This window comes from Penicillium expansum (assembly GCF_000769745.1).
Source record: "Penicillium expansum strain MD-8 chromosome Unknown contig343, whole genome shotgun sequence".
NCBI lineage: Eukaryota > Fungi > Ascomycota > Eurotiomycetes > Eurotiales > Aspergillaceae > Penicillium > Penicillium expansum.
Window position 1 is genome coordinate 34,344 of NW_015971320.1, and position 23,037 is coordinate 57,380.

The window sequence follows — 23,037 nt, forward strand, 5'->3', positions numbered from 1 at the left end:
CAGCAAAAGATGCAAAAGAGACTGCCTCCGTATCACTGTGTTTGTACTCTATAAAAATGCACTGCTATCTAGCACCACCTATGGAATGTCCCCGGAAAAACTCGCCTCAGCATCAGCCAGTTCCTCGCGAGAACTTTTATCACTCCGAGGCTCATCCTCCCTTCCATCCTGCCACGATGAGCAATGGCGACAGCGAAGCGCCTTTGAACAATCAGCCGAGGTACATTACACATTGGATCGAACCACTTACCGATGCACCGATATACTGTCTGCAGTATGGACACCGGACAGTAGGCTTGATGATCTTGTCGTGAAAGATCATCATATACAAATGTCCGACCGCGTACAGAGTCAGACTGACACCCAGGAAGTTGAGGACGGTCTCGAGAAACAATCTGCAGCACAAGTCCGTGTCAAAACTGGCTTATGGAACAACTTCCGTCGGTAGCTGAGATAGGGCCACATACCCATAAGCCAAAACCAGTGCTCCGTCTTCTCTCGCTTGGTGGAGGGTATTATACCCATACTGCTGGTCGAAATTCGGACCCTTCGAGAGTACGGCGAATTTCTGATCCATGTTTCGATTTAGAAATGGCAGTAGAGAGACAATCGGCAGAATCATGTCTGACACGAAAGATGTGACGACTTTAGTGAACGCATTAGCTATACTTTAGGCGCGATCTATATGTTAGCAGGGTGGTTAGGTTATTATACAAGAGAAGAACTAACATCAAACCCAACGCAACCTCGAGAACATTATCCCGCGCCGCAAAATTTATAAAGCCATCCCAAGCATGTCGCACTTGCTCCTGAGCCTTCTGGCCAGTACGTAAAAAGACGTCGGTGCTTTCGTCGAGACCGCGCATGTTGGGTTTACGGTGTAGCTTGTGAGACTTGTAAAGCTCAAGAGAGCATATTCAGGTAAGAACCAAAATGAAAAGGGGGAAACGCCTCTCAAGGGATGCCTTTATCGGAGCTTTGGAGTCCATGCGGGTCATGTGGGTTAGCGCGTGGGGATGCGATTAGGCTATCTTAGCGCCTTACTACATTTAGATCTATGCAGTCCACTATTAAGAGTTCAGGCGCACTGTAATCACGTCAGTATGGACAATCAACATCTCTGTCTGGGCGCGAGAACATATATTGACTCTCAAAGTGTCATATCTGTTTCACAGATATAGGAAATATACCAAAATAGCGATTCATTTCACATCACTAAAGCGATATAGTGAGTCCTTCTGTAACAATCCTTCCTATCCTCATTTCATTTCGAAAAAATTCGACTTGATACCAGTCATAAATCCAAGCACTCGCTCACGATTCGGCAAGCCACTGGGAACATACCATTCCCGATCAGAAACGAGACCCATCAAATCAAGCCATAGGGTTTGCCAATCGATTGGATGGTTGGCCTCCCTGAGTGAGTTCAATTCAATGAATATCTCCTCTTTTAGTCGCCTCTTCCAAAACCCATCAGGCAATTTCCACTGCCATACAGCAAGCATATTTCGTGTGTCCATGACATCAGCCGGTGTATAGTCGATGGGGCAAGTCCGCTCTGCGATCATAATCGCGACTTCCAATGGTACTGGACTGCAGCGAAGTTGGGTACTTTTAGCCTCAGTCTTGCTTGCGCGGTCAATTGCTTTTTCAATTGCTTCTTGGACCTTAGGCACTATGAGAGGATTCTTGTAGATATCGCAGCCGTATCTGAACCCTGGATGATATTTTCCGAATCGAAGCTTCCAGGATCTGAGGCTCCAATCGTCACTTCCCCACGATTCACTGTCGTCATCCTCAATTTCCGACAACTCATCGTCCTTGTCCCTTCCCCATGATTCATGGTTACGCCAGTATTTTCGCGCAGCACGAACGAACTTTTCCATGTTTTTTTCAACCAATGCCGTTGATATAATATGGTTGAGAAGAGCCCAACAGTGGGCATGGACAGCGTATCCGATATTTTCGCCTCTGAGATGACTCGGTTGTTTTGTGATAGCTGCTGCATAGAAATGAATGAACCTGTCATCATATTGGAGCTTACATGTTCTCCCACCGATTCGGGCCATGTTGGGGTCTTTGGGAATCATGTAAGGATGATTGTATTTTTGTTCAATTGCAGTGATACCACTTAGGGAGTACTTAGCAGTAGGTCCTTTGGTTACTGTGTCTGTTAGGATAAACCGGACCTAGAACGCTTTTATTAAGACTCACTGGCTCGACACATGCAAGACCACATGCTGGGGAACTTCGCGAAATCTGCCTCTTCTACCTCCCTTGATGGGACCATCACATGTTCTAGTTTGGCTTTTCGGTGATGTTTCCATTTATTTTCCCTGAACAAGACATCGGAACGGGTTGGATTCGCGACTTGTGAGTAAATCATCCCGAACATCTCCATCCCGCATAGAAGGCAGTTTAGGCGGTCATTGAGAGGCCCATAAGTGTCCATTATGTATCGATGTGTTGGCGATGAACGTAGGGTTGACTTGATATGGTCATTAATACTTATCTCGAAGCCAGAGCAATATTTGTATGATATGTTAAGACTGGAATGAAAACTCTATATAGTGATGTAACAATGAAGACTTGAATCACACGATAATTTTATTTTATTTTTGTATATGCTTTTCAGAACCGGGGTCAAGTGAAGTCAAGTGAACATTCAGGGTATGAGAATGGTGCCTTAGATTGGTTAGACATATCCTAATAATAAATAGAGCGCTCAGCCCTGCCAAAATCTTACATAGTATGGATCTACAGAGTTTAAGCAACAATCAATCATCAATTATCGATCAACAAATCTAAGTTCAATTAACCTGTTGCAGTCTAACTAGTTACGTATAATTATGCAGGCACTACTTCTAACCGAAGCAAGACCTCGAGTCCAAAATGCCGAGTCTGGGCCACAAAGTGCTCTCGAAGAGTATAGAGATGTTGCCGAGCGTAAAGAATGTGGAATCAGTCCATTCCTGTATCCAGTAAAAAACATCAAACCCATATATACCCAGCCGACCTTGAGCCAATGAGCTCTTCTTTACTCGGTGCAAGAGGAAGAGCTTAGAAGGCAGAGTATTTGTCTGGCAAGAGGGGGCTAGGCAGTTGCGTCAGCATCTGAGTGGCACGCACAAAACTCGCGCCAGAGCCAATCGGACCCCAGTTTACGGCATTGTTACCGTGGGAAGATATGTGCGTGTTTATAAGTACTCTGACATGGATAAAGCTATTGTGGCCTGGGCACCCCATGGGGTGAGGAAGGGCGTCCGCTTAGATCTTCGCGATAAGAAATATCAACCTAAGACCACAAAAATCCTCAATCACATCAGAGATCATTGAGCCCTGAAGTTTGTATTGCGACTGGATCCGTACTACAAATCTACATTCAAACTTGAACAAAATATTTCACTTCCATTGATAGTTAAATCTATACATCAAACTGATCCTGGATATGTAAAGCCATCGACTCAATAAATCCGGCAACCCAAAGGTTCTCTACTTCGTGGATTTCAGCCTTGTGTGCCATTCCCTCGAGCTGGGCCTCCATATCATCGCATTCGTCTTCGAATTCAGTCTGATCTGCTAAATCTCGGATGAACCAATAGCTACGTTGCTTGATAATAAGAGGACATCTCGGGGTTTCCGCAACCATATCAAGTCCGGTATCTTTCACTCGCACTAGTTTAGACAATAAACTTATAAGCCCTCTATAAATTTGGGTGTTAGGTCCATATTCATGATTGTCCGGGTGTTTCATGGCATAATCAGCTATAGCCTCTGCCTTTCTCACAAAGGCCCAGCACTCCTTTTGGAAGTTTTGCTGGTACGGCGAGCGTGGCTGCTCGCGTTTAGACATCTTTTGCTAGGAAATCAACCCAGGATGGTACGCAGGGTGGTGGAATTGGGACCTACCTAGGTCTTGTTAATGAATTAGGATCGATTGGACTGAAAGAAAAAGACCTGCAGACCTTGTCATTGGAGTTCTGGAAATGGGTTTCCTGATTGACTTACTCGGGGAAATGCTGGAATAGGCCCTATTTATGATTGCGGTTTCATTTTCACCTAAGCTATCGTTGAATGCCTCTCGGTAGACAAGGAAAGGTACCAAAGGCTATAAAAGCCTTTGTTTTCTTATCATCTATTTCTCTTCGGGCTGGTCATCTAATTCTTTCATGTGTCCCGTACTCTTAGTTGAACTGGGTCAATGACTCTGTCGATTGGCTGAGAATTATTTAGCTGAATTATTTAGCTGAGACAAGAAAAAACTAGCATTATTTGAATTCTTTATGTTATTTACCTCTTAATAAAGATCCAGCAGATTCTAACAAAGCGACCGTAGCTTCCTTGTCGTAAGTAAAGAATGATAAAGACAAGAACAAAATTATAGCCCCTCTTTTGAGACAATGACAAACGAAAAAGTCCTAATCCGTATAGGTGTATATAGTTCCAGCCCCTTCCTTACACAGTAGACTGTTTATGAGTCGGCGACTGATTCAACTCCCCACTAGGACTGGGAGAAATACTCTCTTCGCCAGTGGGGCTAGGAGTCTGTCGTGGCCAGCTAGCCTTCTCGTTAATCTGTGAAGTGCTGGTACTGCTCGTGTTGGTGGCATATCGGCTAGAAAGCCTAGACCAGACCTTGGTGTGCATAACCTTAAACAAAGGCCGCATATTCGACAGACAGGCTGCGACAATTCCGACAGCGGGCTCGATGCATGTCCACACGCTTGCTGGGACTTGGTTATCTGCTTCGTAATCAGTAAGGATTTCTCATAGATGTGGGTTGGAGGGTAATTCCGCGTACAGGTAATGTCGTCGCCCTTAGTGGAAAGCTGAATCAGGACGACCAGACGAATTATATCGAATATTAGGGTCCTGGATTATGTTAGAGGAAACTTAGCACAGAGACAGCAGGAAAAGCTTACAGGAATCCCAGAATGAAAATTCCAGAAAGACCCAGCTTCTGAGCCTTTGAGATAGGAAGGTTCCACACGATGTGCATCGGCATCAAGAGAATGATTGCATCCGTCGCGATGTTGGGAACCTGAAGACCGTAGTAGAACTTTGACAAATCCATACAGCCACCTTCTAGCATGGGGTGCCATAGCTTCTCGGTTGGGATGCAAGTGAAGCAGCCTGCGAGAATACCGCAGGCAGCCCACAGGATCACGATCATAGATACAATATTGACGGCGTATTTCATGGACTTGACAGGGAACAGTCTGCGGTAGAGCATCAGAATGGATAGCTTGATGCTTGCAATGCAGCCGGTGTAAAGGATCGAGCCTGTAAACAGTGTCTACGGATATATTAGTACACGATCTACACATGTGATGCACAGCGATGCGAATGTAATATCATACCTTCAGGTAAATAACAATCTGGTCGGGGGAGAGCTCGACGATATGTGTTCCGAGTCCATTGTATAGTACTGCCGTCTGTTAGCCCATCGCCCATCTAGGTGTGGATGATCTCAACGTACACACAACTCCTGCAATCGATATACCATATTCGAAGATCTGTTTCCAAAGGTTAGCATTGGCATGTAAACATTTGGGGTTTGTTTCTCACCAACGCAAGAATAATAAGCCAGTCATCCAGAAAAAGACCGCTTCCGTTGATCGCTCGAGAGATGACGCGGAAGCCAACTGCGGTGGTAGACAAGATGAAGGCAAAGCAAGTCGAAGTGATAACCACATGGCGCAAGTTGTCATGGTCATAGCCGTGGACGTTCTGGGCCACTGAATCCGCCATATTGCACCTATCAACGAAGTAAAGATAAGGACTTCTCAAAGAAGTGGAAGCACCGATCTCAGCGCGATGCAGGAATCCCAGATCGAATATATACAAAGAAGCGAACCAGAAAACCCTCCAAAAGAAGGAAATGAACAGGTCTCACATTGTTTAACTCTAATATGTCCCATATAACCTTAGAAGAATGACTGCTCTCCCGCAGCACTGGCTACTGGGTCGATATATCCCACCCTTGCATATTAGCTGATCAACGCCCGTGATCTCCAACTAGTTAAACCCTACTCCGGGAACAACAAGGGCATTGACAATCAACCTGTTCCGGGGAAGACAATTCCACGCCGGCAATAGCCTCTAGGAACCGTCCCGACTTTGCTGTTACCAATCGATGCATCGGCTATCGTGGACTCGTAGCATGGATATCTACAACATACGACCCACGCGCCCCTTCCGTGCATCGCCTTGCATATCGCCATGGCTAGTTTGACAGCCGGGGCTGTGGTTCCGGTAACTATGTACAAAGTAAACCCGAATACGGAGAAGTCTTCAGAAGGAATTGCTGAGCCACTTTGTGGATCATCGTGGCGTATTAACCCATCCCCTCGGTGAGATCGGGGCTGATCGATGTCAACCCGCCAGTGTGGTTCGCCCGATCGTGCGATCGTGCGATAGTTTTCGAGCCTGTTTATGATACATCCCGGAGGCGACAAATACTGCTTCGTCCTTTATTCTGAACGGTTGCCTTCTATACCTTGGATGGGTTGGTTCGGTGGCGTGGCTCGCTGTCATCGCTCGGGGGACTTCTGTATACCTGCGTGTTTTAGCTTGATATTCGGTGGGTGAGACCATTGATATTCTTATGTAATGGTCTAATGGTGCCATGCTTGTCTGGGAATATATGCAATAAACTTGGAAGGGTTAAATTATTTGCCTACAAAACCTTGACGCTTGGGTGGATCTGGTGATGGGGTTCAATGTTGGGTAAAATAGACACTTGCGGACAAACAGATGGATTTTAGCACTCATCATACTGGGTTCAATCAATTCTTACTCCTGTTTTGTTCTCTGTGTGCCTCGACTAAGCTAATCAACCCGAAACCGAAGTCTCCCCTCACCATGCCCCGTGTAGGTGGCAATATGATAAATCACATTCACCAGCCGCATACAATGATCTGCAGCATTAACCAGAGTAGTAAATTTACGTAACAGCCAGCCTTGGTCTTCAAATTTTGGATCTCCCTCTCACGCCTGTAAATAGCATTTTGACAAAGCTGACAGCCTACGGGGTACTTGGTACTGCCATGGAGTGCAAATCAAACATCTCAATATATATCAAACGACAGACGCTATTACATCACAATGCATAGACTATATACACAAGACTCCACGCCATTGAACTCTACTCACTCGCTAGACATAGCGCATTACCTCGGTGGCGGGCCATATGACATTGGCCCGGGAGTCGTATACGGCGAGAGCAGAGTCGCACTCCGTTCCCTAGCCGCGCGAGAGCGGTACTCCTCGCGCTTCTGGATTTCCTTCTCATCCTGAATCAATGTGCAGCATGTACAGCAGGTTGCCCGCACGCAGTCTGACGCGATACTACCCTGGATGCCATATGCCTTTCTCGTTCTGGTGTGTTGAACAGTGGCTAGTAACCCTATTGTGCTGTTAGAATGGTGTCTTTTTTCTCGGTCGCTCGGTCGCGACATTGCAGATACCACCCAAGTTTGGAACTGGATTTGGACTTACATTGACATCCGCATAGCAGTCCCATTCCCGTGCACGACCCGTTGCATGTCTCATAGCCGAGCATGTTGGTCGGGTCTTCCTTTCTTGATTTCATCGAAAGGCGGTGCTGTGTTCTCCCGTACAAAATGCACGGAAATAACAGTCCCAGACAGCAGACGCCGAAATTCGAAAACTCGCACAATCCGTTGCTCCATCCTCCACCCTTTACCTCCTGATTTGGATGGGTGGTTTGGCCGGGATGGTGGTATGCGCTCAAGTCATCTGGCTGGGGAGCGTGCAATGTTGTTACTCTGGTGGGTGGAGGGAAATAGGGTGACTTGGGTGACTGTAGGGGATTCTCGTCCGGAACAATGGGCATGGTTTCGCTTCGTGATGGAGCTTCGGGGTTTACCTTCAGGGGCAATGGCCCTGGTGAGCTCGGAGGTGGTGAGCTGGGAGGTTCAGTATACGAGGCATATTGCTGGGTTGGGATTTCGATGCCGCGATGTTGTTCCTGGATGTGGGTGTATGACTCTGTCGCATACGGATGACTCGCATATGAGTGGGGAGACATCAGGGCGTTGTACTGTTGTTGCTCGGGTACGTTCGCATACTGAGGAGAGATGGTCATACCAATTTGTTGGTGCCATTGGTTCTGCTGTTGCTCTGGTATATTTGTATATGACTGAGTTGCGTAGGACTGAGGAGACATCGTGCGACTTTGTTGTTCGGCTATGTTTGTATATGACTGGCTGGTATAGGACTGTGCATAAGCCTGAGCGACATGCTGCTGGTGCTCGGGCGCAACTGCGTACGTCTGAGAAGACATTGAAGGGTTATGTTGTTGCTGTAGTTGTAGTTGTAGTTGTTGTTGTTGTTGCTGCAGTTGTAGTTGTTGCTGCAGTTGTTGTTGCTGCTGTAGTTGTTGCTGTTGCTGTAGTTGCTGCTGCTGTTGGTTTTGAACCAAAGGCGCATAATTGGCCGGGTGCTGCTCTAGAGGCGGGCAATTTGTATAATCCGGGATTATTCCCTGATGCTGCAGTTGCTCTTTCTCACTCGGTGCATATGACCATGCTCGTTGTCGCTCTTTCGGAGTCTCTTCCACCGTAGGATGCTGGGGCGCACTCTGGTCCACTGGCGGAGGCGATACTAGATCCCGTTGGTGGGGTGATGGGTGCATTTCCAGTGGTGTTTCCATGAACGAATACCTCTGGTGATTTCCTCCGACGGTGGTGTCCACGTTCAAGCGACTCATTTTGAAGTCAAGACTGCAGGTTTTCTCGTGAACCGCTTTCAAGTAAATTAATATAACTCTGATCAAGATTTCAAGAGTAAATTGGTAGATTTAGTTGATCGCAAGATAAATAATTGAAAGTAGGAAGCTCGCTGGATGACACGCGACTCGACGGGTTTCTCATGGGGATCAACATGGGTATTAGGGAAAAGAAGCACTTGCTAAGGAACATGCGATCGACAGTGGAAAATGGGATGTATAAGGTGCAAGTGGCTATAAGGCCTCAAGTGTGAATGAAGGCGCATGATGGAAGGAAACCGGCATTAGACTAAGAAGTGAAAGACCATAGGAGCCTTGTAAGCGGGGAGTACAAAAGTCACAACTCGGCGGGGATGTCCTCTCTTTTTCTTCTACGGCGAAGCTGGTTCGTTGAAAAGACCATCCTGGTTGGTCCTGGTTGGCCCCTAATGCATCTACTTCACCTGCTTCACCTCGCTGAGAACTCTGGTTGGGTTACGACCCGCTCGGCTCCCAATCACTTCTATCCCATCACAATCACACTTAAGCGCTGTTGGTTTTTGACTAGGTAGGTACTTAGCTAGTCTTGGTTTACTTATATATTTCCTATTTCTCTCCTCGAAATATTTCTATTATTTATTTATGTCTAAGCTTTTGTGGAATTTAACCTTACCCGATATTCTATCTAGTTATAATCTGAATAGGTCATAAACATCGATGATATACTGTGAGAATATATATCCATGCATGATTTTGTAAAGAGCTGATACATAATCCTAAATAATCCTAAGCAGGCAGCAGCCTTGAGAATTTTAATTCCAGTATACCGCTTCGTCTTGGCCAAAGATGTACTCTGTACTCTGTACCAGTTGATATCTCTTTTACTTCCCCTCGAGATAAGGCCAGTTTCGTGGCTTTTGAAAGTGGGGGCAATTAATCTGAAAGTGCTTTTTAGTTCGTTTAGTCCGTTTAGTTTGTAGTTCGTTTATGAGGACACATTGTGAAAGGGATCTAAGTTTGATCATTTTAGTCTGTGAGCTTAATCCCAGAATAGTATTAAGATATTAAGACACTAGGACCCCGTACCTAGGTAAGATGTTAAAATGTTACGGTCATTCGAAGTAAATCAAGGACACCTATTAGCGATCGACATGGCTGCACACTATGCATTGAGACAGATGATTGGCAGATCATACAAGATAGGAATCAAAATAAAGATATTCAATTGAAAATATTACCTAGGTATGTAGGCTCGAAGCATGAGGTTGACAAATCCTACAAACCCTGAAATTCTACTCCGTACAATATCCATTGTTATATCCCTAGTATATCAGTATGTTGAATATCATTCTGAGATCTCTAAGATTCAATATGTGATTATCGCCAATACTCTAGGAACCCTAGACAGAACATACTCAGAGAAGGTCTGTAAGACGTTGCACAATGGCAGACCGAGTACTCCGGTACTTGTAGTCTTGTAATCTTGTAGTTTTGTAGTCTTGTAATACTTGTTGAAGCTGTTATTGTATTCTCTTCTTGCATAAGAAAGTGAAAGTGAAAGAGGCAAACTCCCCGCTTAATTTTATTTTATTTTATATAACTTCGTATTTCTTCCAGATTCCCTTCCTCTTTCTTTATATTTCCAATCTTGAATCTCATGAATCCCTTGAACATCTTTAATATCTTTAATATCTTCAACATCTTCAACATCTTCAATATCTTCATCTTTATCTTTATCTCTATCTTATTTTACCCAATTTTGGCTGAAAATCGGATCCACTCAAGGGCGGTGACGATCCAAAGGCCTCTCTCTCTTTCAAACTTCCCCATTCCCTCTCTTTTACTCCTTGAACTCTTCATCTCCCCGGCACTTTGACCGATTTGCGGCTTTTTCTTAGCCTGTAAGATCTCTCTCTGCCTAAACGTGCACCCCCCCAATAACTCCTTCCCCCCCCTTGAATGCAATAGAATTCCTCTAACGCCTATCTTTCTTCCTCAAGTTCTAGGCATCTATCTTAGTCTTAAATCCTTCCTTTTTTTTCTTACAAAACCACTCCGGTTTCCGCTTCCATACCATCCCGTCCTGTACTTGACCAATGTCCTCCCCATGTCAAACTCGCCGTCCGTTCCCGAAGATACCTTGCCTAGTCCCCTGGTGACACCTGCTACACCTGCCCAACATGATTGCTCCAATCTCCATGAGGGTACCTGTACCCCACGTCACCACTTGTGGCAGACCCAGCATCTCTCTCAGGGGCCTGGTGAGGTTTTATCACCGTCGCGCGCTGAATCCCCCACCGCCCATTCCTGGTCGCAGCCCGCATCCCGATTATTCCCTCTAAAAAGAACCGCTACCACACCTCCGGAGAATACCGCGCAGCCGGATATTGTCTACAGGCCTCAGCTGTCAGAACGTGACAGTATTTTCGCTACTCATTACCTTCCCTCAGATAGTGCCGCAAATACCCCACAATTACCCCCCGAAAGGGCCTTGGGCAATGAACGCCAGGTCAACTTGATCCCTAGCCTCGATGATGCATCCGTGTCTCCAAGTGCATTCTCCAAGGTCTCTCCCCACCGTTTTAACGTCGACCCTTCCCACATGGAAGTTGACGTCCACAGAAACTCTCCATTGCGTTCCTCTGCTCTCTTTCCAACCACCAATCTCCCCCGGTTGTCTCTCCTGCGCGCATCAACCTCGCCGACTGATCACTCCAAGAAAACGGGGGTAGAGACGGGCGTGCAGACTCATTTGGGCGCATCCCATCGGTACAAGGTGTCATTGGATAACACAGGTACGAAAACCAGTCGGTTTCAAGGCACTTTATCTGAACGGAATCTCTTCCCGTCCACATTAGATGATGTCTCTCGTACCTCCCACTCTTTGACCATCCCATCCTCTGGCCACGAGGGCTCTCAGGTCAGTCGGGATCTCCCATCCTACAGTCCGAAAGAAGAAACCCCTCAGACCCCCGTTGCGGTCGAACGAAGCCCCAGCAGAGGTCGTCGTGGCCGAGTTGACAGCTCAATTGAAGCCAATTTGCCCAACGCGGAGCCGGCTGCTAATGTGCGCAGCCGTAAGTCCAGTCACTACCTGGGCCTTTTCAAAGAAAACACAACCTCTTCACCGGATCGCAAACGACGGGAGGATCGCGGCCGACCACAAGATGAGACGTTGGAGCTGAGGGATCGCAACATGGATTACGAGCAAGAATCGCATCGTTCAGAACAGGAATCTGCGCTTCGTAAAAGCATATCACTCTCCGCACTCGATGATGCTCCGTCGTTCCAACCTCCACCTCCAGCCGAGACACCCCATACCATAAATGGCGATGAGCCATCCAAGCGTCGCCCCACGGCGTTGCCTCGCAGCTTGCTGGAAGAGATTCGAAACTTTCATCTTACGCCTGGCGGTAGTCATGGATCTTCTTTCTCGAAAAGCATTCCGACTCAATATTCTGAGCGCAGCCGTGACTATTTCCAGAAGGACTCACATGTCGAGGTATCCCCATCTGACTCTTTCGAGGAAGAGGAGCGTGGATCAGGGCAATTTGGAGTTGAGGAGGAGGAAAATGAGCAGATTTCTTCTGCCGTTTACTTCCCCCACGAGCGGACCGTGCCCGATGGGGTTGATGGCCTACAACAATTCCCCGATGGTCCACTTGATGTACAGCCTGGTCAGCTGCCGGCTGCAGAGAAAGGTCATGAGCTGATGTTAGTACCTCAAGAGCGTAGCGATTCTCCTGAAAAGGAAATCAGCCATGTGGATATATCCTTTCGATCTAAGAATGAAAGTAAGATCCTTTATGGCGATATCCATTCTCCACGAGAGAATGTGCCAGAAAAGTTGAGTGCCATCTCTGAATACAGCGATTCAAATTACGAGTCCGAAGTCGAACCCCAATCAGCAGATGAAAGTATACATTCTGTTGACGAGGAGGAAACCCCGTCTGCCACACCGACCCAGCGTTCCCAGCTTCTGTCTCGCCCCAAACCACCGCCTCCGGGGCCTCTTGGTGCAGTGGAATTGAAGCCCTATCGTCATCAAGTTGGCGGGCATACAACTGTTTTCCGCTTTTCCCGACGCGCTGTATGCAAGCAGCTGAACAACCGAGAGAATGAGTTCTACGAACGTATTGAACTGAGGCACCCAGATATGCTAGTGTTTCTTCCAAAGTACGTAAAAAAATTCCATGAAAAGCAAACGGTTATCAGCGTATCCAATACTAATATTCTCGTCAGATATATTGGAGTGCTGAACGTCACCTTCTCGAAAACATCTAAACGAAAGGATCAGGTTGATTCTGCCGATGGGATAATTCCAGAGACGACGCCTACCAATGGAACTTCAGCGCTCAGCTCTCAGCTTCTCGAGCCAGCAGAGTCACAAGAGCCCCAACGAATTGTTAGCCAGTCCCAAGTCACAGGGGTCATCCCCAAGGTCATTCTTGAGAACAATCGCCACATTATTCCTGCCGATCTTTTTACCCACCAGCAGCGACCGCGGACAGCAGATGCTTCAATAAACCGCGCAAGATCCGTCGACGGCCTCACGGGTATGTCAGCGGAGTCCGATACATCGGCTCTGAGCAAGCGGGCTAAGATCTGGGGCGCCACAACCGTCAATCTCAAGCTTCAGGAGCAGGTTCTCCGCGAGGTATTCAGCCCTCCTGCCATTCATCATCATCGACGGCATGCTCGTGGTCATCTCCATCTGCCAAGAGCTCATTCCGACATGCCCGCCGCCACCCACCGCCGAGAGAACCTATCAGAAGACCGCACATCTAACGATCGACGACCAGTCCCTGGGCCAATCGCAGCCCTCCAGACAGACGCGATTGACATAAAGGCGCCGCCTAGTGAAGGTCCTGCTCTTTCATCGTCAGCTTCGACTGCCCTAGAGGCCAATCAAAATCGCCTAGAGAAGATCCGGACCGAAGAGGAGCCTAACCGATCAAGCTCGCTCTCTCGGAATCATCACTCAAGACGGCGGCATTCCGGGAGTGGCCTTCGAAGGCGTGGCAGCATGGACTCTCGCAACAATGGAGAGCTTATGTTCTTCGATGACGATGATTATGGCGGTGACAAGGAGGATGAGATTTTCTCTATGGAAGCCGATAACCCAATGTCGAATGCTTCTTCCAGCGCGCAACGGTCAGCCTCACCAGCGTCAGAAAGTAACTCGACCAATGGTTACCACGAAACCGAAACTTTTGCTTCTAGTAGAACTTCTGATTCATCCCGCTTCCGACCACAAGAGCCTATCAACACGATCTTACCTAGCAACCCTAAGGAGGCACAGCTGAGAAAGGACGAACGAGTGCAGTTCTTCCTCCTCCTTGAGGACCTGACAGCTGGTATGAATAAACCATGCGTGCTGGATTTGAAGATGGGCACCCGACAGTATGGTATCGAAGCGAATGAGAAGAAAAAGAAGTCTCAGCGACGGAAATGTCAGTCCACTACTTCGCAGCAGCTGGGTGTGCGGCTCTGTGGCATGCAGTCTTGGAACGTCAAGAAGCAGGAGTACATCTTTGAAGACAAGTATTTCGGACGCGATTTGAAATCTGGTCGTGAGTTCCAGGATGCGCTCACTCGGTTCCTTTACGACGGCGTCAATTATGCTAGCGTTGCCAAAAAGATCCCTATCATTCTGGAGAAATTAGCTTTGTTAGAGCACATGATTCGACAGCTGGATAGCTACCGGCTCTATGCTAGCAGTCTGTTGATTCTTTATGACGGCGAACCACAATCTTCACCTGAGCAAGGACCGCCTCGTTCTGGCGATCCCACTTCAAACAAACATGGAGCCTCCAAAGACAGCCAGAGCAAACTGAATGTTCAATTGAAGATTGTCGATTTCGCCAATTGCGTCACTGGCGAGGATAAACTTCCTGCAGATACGCCATGTCCACCTCACACCCCGCACGACATTGATCGGGGATATCTGCGTGGCCTGCGCACACTCCGTATGTATTTCCAGCGGATCATGAAAGAGGTTAGTCTGGACGAATTTGTGGAACGAGGTGAAGGTGAAGCCATCGCGCTAGGCTCTCAACCTGAGGCTCGTGAGAGACCCTCTGCTCAGTACTGGGATGAGACCATGATGGAAACCGATGCAGGCGAAGTCAGTTTCTAGTTCCGCCCCTTTTTTTCCCCTTGCCTTTTTTGCTTTTTTGCTTTTTGTTGTTTTTATCATCTTCTCGGCCCACTGCCGATACGTGGCGTTCGGAGGATAGACGCTTCCATATGGGAACGCTAGCATTCATATGCACCAGTGCCTGATCTCGCCTGATTGACACTACGAAATAACGACCCGGCCCTTCAATGGGTGTTTCTATGATCCCCGTCAACGCTTGGATGCATTTAGAGTCGTTTTGAGGTTATTTCCCCCTTTTTGATTTTTCTTCTTCTTCTTCTTCTTCTTCTTCTTCTTCTTATTTTTCTTTCCCAGAAGCCTTTTTTGTCTTTTTTTTCTCGGGCGTGTATCAGTTTCTTTTCTCAATCTTGTTTTATTGATATTGATAATACCCCCAATGTCTCCAAATTCTTTTTTTTTCGGTCTACCTCCTTCATGGGTTGTTACTATGGTCTTACTTGTACATGAGTATCCTTTTTTTTCTATCTCTAGATGGCCAATTTACCTTCATTTCCACTATTTCACAAGATATCCATTTTACAATGACGTGATCGGATATTAGTAGATTGTAATGAGTCACGTGGAATGACTCCAACTATCTCCGCTCTTCAAGTTCTTCCCCTCAATTTGCAGCTCCTTTTAGTTAACATATACATTACCTCGTACCTTTATAATGCTGCAGTGAACATAGCTCTCTATGATCAAAAGCTGAACTCCAATGACATAGTATTGAACAACACAACCTTGGGATCCACCCAGCTGACACCGCTCCCCGCCCTTGAAGCTCCATCACACGGACAATCGTGCTCGGCATTTCAGAGCTGTCAAATCGTGGACGTCACATATTTCGATCTCAAACATCTTCCAGTCTCCCACAGCCATCTATATCGACCTATCTTACACTTCCCCTTGGCAAAGAGCCAGTTACACAGCCTAACGCAACCGGTGCGGAGAAGGCACTATGACGATAGATAAGCGCGATTTCGATGCGAATCGCCCGCTCCTCCAGGATACCACTGCAGAACAAGATACAACCGACCGAAGCCCAGAATCATCTCGGCGACATTCATGGAACCTCGGTGATCACGAGCTCTGTCGGGGTGGTGATGGGCTATTAAGCGATGTCGTCGGGGAGATTGTCGAGCGAGACAGACGGAAGATGCAGAAGGAGGTCATCCGAGTGCTTAGCTTTGGCTGGGGTGTTGTTACTTGGTATGGGAAACCTTTCTCCTTTCTATTATATCTACGAGAATATCTCAATTGGGGGCCCTAGAAACTGACTCTTATATCCGTGTCTTGCAGCTTGGGAGCCGGCAGTATCACTGCTTTCTCTTTGTATGGCCATTTACTCCTTACCCGACTCCATTACTCGCAGCTCCAGGTCAATGCCGTTTCCATCGCCGCCGAAATCGCAATGTACCTTCCCGTTCCCTTGTTCGGCTATTTGTGTGATCGGTACAGCCCGTCTCCCCTGGCTATGTTCTCGGGACTGGTCTTCGGCATCGGATATCTTCTCGCGGCGTTCACGTATAAGAGCGGTCCGCCTGTTGATGCAGGTGGCTCTGGATGGCCGTTCTGGGTAATGATCGTGGCATTTATCGCCATTGGCATGGGGACTAGCTGCATGTATCTAGCAGCTGTTGCGACATGTGCCAAGAACTTTGGCAGGGGAAAGCACAAGGGCATCATGCTTGCTGTCCCTATTGCGGCGTTCGGTCTCAGTGGTATGTGGCAGAGCCAGCTCGGGATGTATCTGTTCTATGAACGTCTCGAGGATGGGAGTAAGGGTGATCTCGACGTTTTCCAATACTTCGTCTTTCTGGCACTTCTGTTGCTGGGAATTGGTATCATCGGCACGTTTGCATTGCGCATTGTGGAGGACGATGATAAGTATATTGATGAGACGGTCGAAGAATTAGAGCGCAGTGGACTGCTGGAGGAGAGTGATTTCTTCCAACCGCGGAATGAAATCAGACAAGCGGTTGAATACGGCACGTTCTCTGATGCATTCGACGAGGAGCAATCAACCCTGTCCGACGAAGAGCGCGAGCAGCAAAGACTAGAGAAGGAACGCGAGGAAGAGGAGCGCCGGAAAAAGAACTGGCTGCTCAACTATGAAACTCGTGTGTTCCTACAAGACAGCACCATGTGGTGGCTGGCCGCCGGCTTTTTCTTGGTCACCGGCCCCGGCGAATCATACATCAACAACGTGAGTTTGTCTAAGTACATTGTCTAAGTAATTTTCGCACCATAAGCTAACTCATTATCCAAACCAGCTGGGCACAATCATCCCAACCTTGACACCTCAATCCTATCCCACAGGCGCATCACCCCCAGCCGGATCCCCTTCAACCCACGTCACAACCATAGCCCTAACCTCGACCATCGCCCGCCTCCTAACAGGCTCACTTTCCGACTTCTTCGCGCCCCCAGCAACACACCTCTTCCCTCCGATCCCCGAAGGAGCCCACCATGGACCCTCCACACCCCCTTCATCCCCACGCATCACTCTCTCCCGCATGACCTTCCTCATTCCCTCAGCCTTCCTCCTCTCCCTAGGCTACCTCCTCCTCGCCTCGCCTCTCCCATTAGCGCACCCAGGCATCTTCAACTTGACAACCGCACTAATCGGCTTCGGGTACGGCAGCGCCTTCTCCCTCGCGCCCATCATCATCTCCGTCGTCTGGGGCGTCGAGAACTTTGCCACGAACTGGGGTATTGTTGCCATGATGCCTGCGGCTGGTGCCGCCCTCTGGGGTGTTGTCTACTCTGCGGCTTATCAGAATGCTATGGATCGTGGCGATGATGGCTTGTCTGATGGTCAGTGCCATGGATGGCGGTGCTATGGGTTCTGGGCTGTTGGTTGCACGGTTAGTGTTTGGATTGCTGTTTTGGCTTGGTTGGCTGCCTGGAGGGGGTGGAAGAGGAGGGGGGTTGTTGTTTAGTTATTTAGTAGGGCAGGGTTTGGTTTCATTTTGGGATTTGTTTCTTTAAGATATCTAATCTGCTTGATATCTGCGTTTCATCTGGTGTTAATAATGGGGTCTATACATGGATCTTGGTTTCGCATTTGCATATAGCTTGGCAGTTTCTATTATTTCGGCGCTTTCTATTATCTCATATTGATCTTCAAATACAACTTTGCATGAAGAAAAGAAACAATTGCTGTATTTGAGGTAGTATACTACTCAGAGTACCCAACACTAACCAACCAACTGGTATTCAATCGGTAGCAACATTACCCATAAAAACCAACGGGAAATCTATCTCGTTTGTATGGCAATATCCAATTTCCCAGCCAGAAGAGAGGCGAACCAGGGTATGAGAAGCCCAAGTAGCAATTAACCAAAAGATAATCCGATATGCCAATTGGATGCAATATCCAGAATGCAAAGCTGGGGTCTGCAGCAGCTCAAGCTAAAAATGGCAATCATAACCAAAATTAAGCATGAAGACAAAAACAAACCTAAATGTCCGTCGAACTCGGATCGAGTCCAGTGAACACTTTGTACAGCCGCTTACTAGCAGCGGGTCCAATGCGCGCATTGGTCAAGGAGCCGTTTTTGTTCGCGGATTTCTATAGAAGTCAGTATGAGATTCCAATAAAAAAAGGCCGATATAGATATGAAAAACGAAGCCAGTATAGAAATTGAAAGGAAGAAAAGGCTAACCTTGATATCCTCCAGCATCATAGCACCATGCATCCGCATCCCACGAGTCAAGTCTGCAACACAGGGGTACTGTCCCACAATGCCATACGCCATAGGAGCCGTCACACGATTGACCTCCTGAATCATCTTGATAAAAGTATCCTGCTTATCGACGCCGGTCTTCACCTGTCCGGTATCCATACAGAAAGCCGCATTGTGCGCCTCCTGCCGTTCCCGACGGTAGGGTACTGTCGAGATATGCTCGGTGAAATTCTTAATCCACTCCGCAGAGTCCGTTGGGGCGGTCGTGTGGTGAATGAGACACGAATGCGTGACCTGCAGCTCGAGCAGAGCGTCTTCGACAGTCTCGTCGTCGACGAGGGGCGTTGCGTCGGGCTTTTTCTTTGGTTTTCGGGCTCTGCGCGTTGTCGTCTGTTCTTGTTCTTCTGGTGCGGTTGTTTCGGCGAGTTGGCGCAGGACTTCGGCCTGGAAGGCTCTGTTGCGTGCGTTTGTGTTTTTGCGCATTAGAGCCGTCAGCCCTTCGATTAGGTAGATGGGTTTGCAGTCTGGGTAGGCGCTTTTTATTCGCAGGACGTGGATTTCTAGGCTTTCTCGTTCTCGTTCTTCGTCGTCTCGTGGTGGGTTTATCATGTTGATGAACTCTTGAGCGGGTAGCAGACAAAGCACGTGGTCTTCGTTTTGGATGAAGGATGCACAGGGTTCCCAGTGGCGTAGGGTTCTGTTGTACGTGGCGTTCATTTTGCGACGCCATTTGACTACGTTGGGAATTGCGCTTGTGAAGAATGTGTGTTGGACGCCGAGGCGCTTCATGAATTCGACGGTTTGGGTGCCGACGCTACTGTCCTCGAGAGATGTGGCCATGTCGACAATCATCTCTGGTGTAGAGTCCTTTTTGTTCACTTTCAGCTTATTGACGCTTGCGATATCGGCGGCTCGTTGTTTCTCTTTCGCTTTCTCCTCTTTGAGCTTCAGCTTGCGCTCTTTCTCGAGCTCACGTTCTCGTTCTCGCTGTAGCTTTGCATCCTCGCGCGCTTTGGCCTTTGCTTCCTTTTCGGCGGTGGTAACTTTGCTTGTCTTCTTTGCTGTCTTTCGGGGTGCAACTGGTTCATCAATGTCGTCGTCGGAGAGGACCTCCACAGTCGTAGATTTCAAGCTAGTGCCCTTCTGTTTTCGAGCACCAGGCTTTGTTTTGGGGCCTGAAGTATGTTCGTCGCCGAGACGCGACAATAGGCGAGCAGTCGACTCGGAGAAGATAGGATTCGAGGCAATCGGTTTTTTTAATAGGTCAGAAAACTCCGGCAGAGCAAATGGATCGCTGAATTCATCAATATCACTACGCCCTCGGAAACTTGAGGGCGGAGGTTTCATGGGGTCCGACAATACGTCATCGACATCAAGCGCAAGAATATCCCGGGTTGAAAGAGTCGGTTTCCGCGACGGGGGCTTTGGCAAAGGAACCGGTGCCGAAGAGGTAAAGACAATTGGGTCTGACTCTTCAACGCGTGACTGGGGTGGTTTGTTCTGCGCCACAGCGTTTACTGGCGGCAGGTCAAAATCATCATCGGAGATCGAGAACCAAGGCTCCGCCGTAGATGCCGGAGCTCGAGGTTCGTTTGGCGTGGTGCTTTGTCGCAGGGAAGAAGTGTCTTGATCGCTTACTCGCCGTTTCTTAGCGGGCTTGTCAAAGACATCTTCATAGTCGAACAGGGATGTATCGAACGGGTCTGACGAGATTGGATTGAGCTGGTGGGATGGACGTCGCGACGGAAGTTCGGCCGGCTGTCGTGATTTTGGTGGCTGGGGCTTTGGTGGAGTGGGAGGATCGGAGGATAGGAGGTTTATTATTTCGGGCATGTTGAGAAACCCCAATGCCACGAGGGCCGGCGATTAAGGATAAAGATCAATAGAGGGCGACGCGACGTCACCGCGAACAAAACACGAGGTCATGTGACTAGTATGAGAGTAATTGTAGTGAGGTTGGGGGTGAACAATGTTCAGTACAGGAATATGGGGAGAACGAATGCAAGTTGAGAAAGAGTAGATTAATGTAAAGTGCACGGGTTCAAATGCATGGACTATGAATTATAACGCTCGAAGTAAAATTGTGACCATCACTGCAAGAACAGCCCCAACCAATGCGAGTATGACAAAGACCTGCTGCCAACCATTAAATGGCCTTCTTTCAGTTTTAAGCATGATAGAGATCTCTTCCTCTAGCCTATCACCCATTGCAGTGAGCGAGAATTCCTGCTGCGCCCTGTTCTTGCCAGCAAGAGCCATCCGTTGAAGGTCCTCCCGACTCAGTCCGTAAAGTGCCTTATCCATCACAGCAGTCCACTCTTCATCTGCGTGAGCATCCCGGAGCCAGCCCGTTTCGCCTTCGATAATGGTCTCCAGTGGACCGCCAGTATTAGATGCTAGTACTGGGAGACCAACACGCATTGCTTCGACAGGTACAATGCCAAAGTGCTCGTTAATCGGTGTGTAGAGAAGGAGCTTCGATTGCGCCAACAGGGTATCTTTGAATGCAGTTGGAACAGAAAGAAGGAAGAGGACATCAATACCGTCAGGGATTGAAAGCGCAGATAGGACTGTCTTGGAGGTTGCAGTCTTCAACCCAAGACTAGTCGCAAGCTCATCCAGCTCTTGGTGGTAGTGAACATTCTCGTGGACACGATTGTCGTAACCGCCTGCAAAATACCATGTTAGAACTAATAAAAAAAACGCAAATCCATGCACAAATTCTTACCAGCAATCACCAACCGCGTCCCTTTCCTCTTCTCCACTCCTAGTCCATTATAAGCGCGAATCGCCAACGCCATATCCTTCTTACGCTCGAAGCGATTGATGCTGAGCAATATCTTCTTCCCACCCCAGAGCGGGTCTTCCTCCGATTTCTCTGGTACTGACACCGCGGAATCCATATCGACACACGGATAAACCACATCCACATCACCCAGCCGGTCCGAGCCAAAGACGTCACGCACGACCCCGCGGGAGAACCTAGAGTTCGCAACAACCCGATCCGACGCGCTCATCGCCCAGCCCTCAAACCAATCGAACGGAAACCGGTACAGCACCTTCGCCAAGCGAAGAAGCGAGCCGCCCTCGTCCCGGCGCGCAAGCAATTGATCCGGGAAGTGACAATAGAACAGAATGCGCTGACGTCGGGACTGACGCGGACGGCCAAACGACTTCAAAAATGGCACGCAGGCCGGCAACTGGTCCACAATGAAAATATCGTCGCGGTCCTCCTCATCATCGGTGGTTGTGGTAAGTGCCTTCTGTGTCCCCCTTGACCCAAGCTCGCCTAGTAGTGACACGGTAAGATGTAGCTGGCGCAGTGCAGCCATGAGGATGTGGAGTCGGCCACAGACATGGGCGGGGAAGAGGGTGTTTCCGCGCACGCGGACGTCCAGCGTGCCATCGCGCGCCTCGTCGAAGCAGTGCGCCTTATCGCGGTGGGAGGTGTAGATCGTTACGCGGTGGCCTCGGTTCTGAAGGGCTAGGGCGACGTCGATTATGAGCCGCTCGGCACCTCCGATACCGAGATCCGGGTGGATTATTGTCACATTGGACCGTTGGAGGCCCATGGTGAATTGTTTTTAGAGCTTGGAGATTGGAGCTGCCGTTGCGACAAGCTTAAAGACACGTGGGGTATACGCGTCATGTGATGCAAACATGCCACAGTGTTATCTCGCAAATTTAATTGAACGTTTAGTTCCTAGTGCTAAGGGTGATCATGAAAACATCCATCCATCTCTCCCCATCTTGAGTTCGTCTTCGTGACTTTCAAACGAACCTCGGAGCAAAAGTTGAAAAACAATGTCCCGTAGTGTAGGTGTGGGTCAGATACCAGATATTATAGTCAGCCATGCAATAAGAGGATACATATACAAGCTACAATATTGCTAAAAGCACTACAGAAGAAATCAATAGTAGAGACTAAATCAATCATAAGCCAACAAATTTACCCTATAGCTTGAGCAAGATAAGTAATAAGTCGACAATTGAAAGTTCATTGACAAGAATGTACGAAACAAGCAACTCAATATGAACGAGCGAGCATCCATATGAGATTCAAGCAGAGATAAAAAGCGATTGAGAGCTGACAAGGTTCTCTCGGATTGCGACACAAAGATTCAACGCGAAGGAATTCAGGAACAGCCAACGGAATGTACAATATTGAGGATGTTCTGCGTAGCGACGAAAAAAAAAAAAAAAAAAAAAAAAAAACGATAACAAGATCTACCACCTGGTCATGAGGGGTTCATGCATGAGTGCGATAGAAAAAAAAAGAAATATGTGAAGAACGATGTGGGAAACGAGGTGTGTTAGGGCTATAGGACAAGGTATTGACGGAATCGGCAGGGGAAAGTGACAAAAACGTGAAAGCTCATAATACAGGGAAATGGGTGAATAACTGATTGGAATCGATAAAATAAGGGGGTATGAAACAAGGGCCGAAGAAAGATAAAAAAAAAGGGTAAAGAAGA

The 23,037-nt window shown here is 48.0% G+C and overlaps 8 protein-coding genes across 8 annotated transcripts; 2 read left to right on the forward strand and 6 right to left on the reverse strand.

The window, feature by feature from the left end:
* Positions 1-78: 78 nt before the first annotated feature.
* PEX2_096940 (MscL family protein) lies at positions 79-866 on the reverse strand (the record flags this gene model as incomplete). The annotated part of the gene is made up of 4 exons (XM_016746964.1): positions 79-201; positions 251-395; positions 468-668; positions 730-866. 4 exons carry the CDS (start codon positions 864-866, stop codon positions 79-81), a joined length of 606 nt encoding a protein of 201 aa, XP_016598263.1.
* Positions 867-1,259: 393 nt separating this feature from the next.
* PEX2_096950 (uncharacterized protein) lies at positions 1,260-2,452 on the reverse strand (the record flags this gene model as incomplete). Its single annotated transcript, XM_016746965.1, has 2 exons — positions 1,260-2,164; positions 2,215-2,452. 2 exons carry the CDS (start codon positions 2,450-2,452, stop codon positions 1,260-1,262), a joined length of 1,143 nt encoding a protein of 380 aa, XP_016598264.1.
* A 2,003-nt stretch (positions 2,453-4,455) lies between these two features.
* PEX2_096960 (uncharacterized protein) lies at positions 4,456-5,751 on the reverse strand (the record flags this gene model as incomplete). The annotated part of the gene is made up of 6 exons (XM_016746966.1): positions 4,456-4,742; positions 4,802-4,872; positions 4,923-5,296; positions 5,361-5,428; positions 5,480-5,516; positions 5,569-5,751. 6 exons carry the CDS (start codon positions 5,749-5,751, stop codon positions 4,456-4,458), a joined length of 1,020 nt encoding a protein of 339 aa, XP_016598265.1.
* A 1,421-nt stretch (positions 5,752-7,172) lies between these two features.
* Positions 7,173-8,734, reverse strand: PEX2_096970 (DUF614 domain protein; the record flags this gene model as incomplete). Its single annotated transcript, XM_016746967.1, has 2 exons — positions 7,173-7,408; positions 7,501-8,734. The coding sequence occupies 2 exons, from the start codon at positions 8,732-8,734 to the stop codon at positions 7,173-7,175; spliced, it is 1,470 nt and encodes a 489-aa protein (XP_016598266.1).
* Positions 8,735-10,838: 2,104 nt separating this feature from the next.
* PEX2_096980 (inositol polyphosphate kinase KCS1) lies at positions 10,839-14,870 on the forward strand (the record flags this gene model as incomplete). Its single annotated transcript, XM_016746968.1, has 1 exon — positions 10,839-14,870. One exon carries the CDS (start codon positions 10,839-10,841, stop codon positions 14,868-14,870), a length of 4,032 nt encoding a protein of 1,343 aa, XP_016598267.1.
* Positions 14,871-15,831: 961 nt separating this feature from the next.
* On the forward strand, positions 15,832-17,815 carry PEX2_096990 (MFS transporter; the record flags this gene model as incomplete). Its single annotated transcript, XM_016746969.1, has 3 exons — positions 15,832-16,082; positions 16,173-17,079; positions 17,147-17,815. The coding sequence occupies 3 exons, from the start codon at positions 15,832-15,834 to the stop codon at positions 17,813-17,815; spliced, it is 1,827 nt and encodes a 608-aa protein (XP_016598268.1).
* Positions 17,816-18,336: 521 nt separating this feature from the next.
* On the reverse strand, positions 18,337-20,395 carry PEX2_097000 (uncharacterized protein; the record flags this gene model as incomplete). The annotated part of the gene is made up of 2 exons (XM_016746970.1): positions 18,337-18,447; positions 18,542-20,395. 2 exons carry the CDS (start codon positions 20,393-20,395, stop codon positions 18,337-18,339), a joined length of 1,965 nt encoding a protein of 654 aa, XP_016598269.1.
* Positions 20,396-20,623: 228 nt separating this feature from the next.
* PEX2_097010 (GDP-Man:Man(1)GlcNAc(2)-PP-dolichol alpha-1,3-mannosyltransferase) lies at positions 20,624-22,134 on the reverse strand (the record flags this gene model as incomplete). Its single annotated transcript, XM_016746971.1, has 2 exons — positions 20,624-21,231; positions 21,291-22,134. 2 exons carry the CDS (start codon positions 22,132-22,134, stop codon positions 20,624-20,626), a joined length of 1,452 nt encoding a protein of 483 aa, XP_016598270.1.
* Between the last annotated feature and the right edge of the window lie 903 nt (positions 22,135-23,037).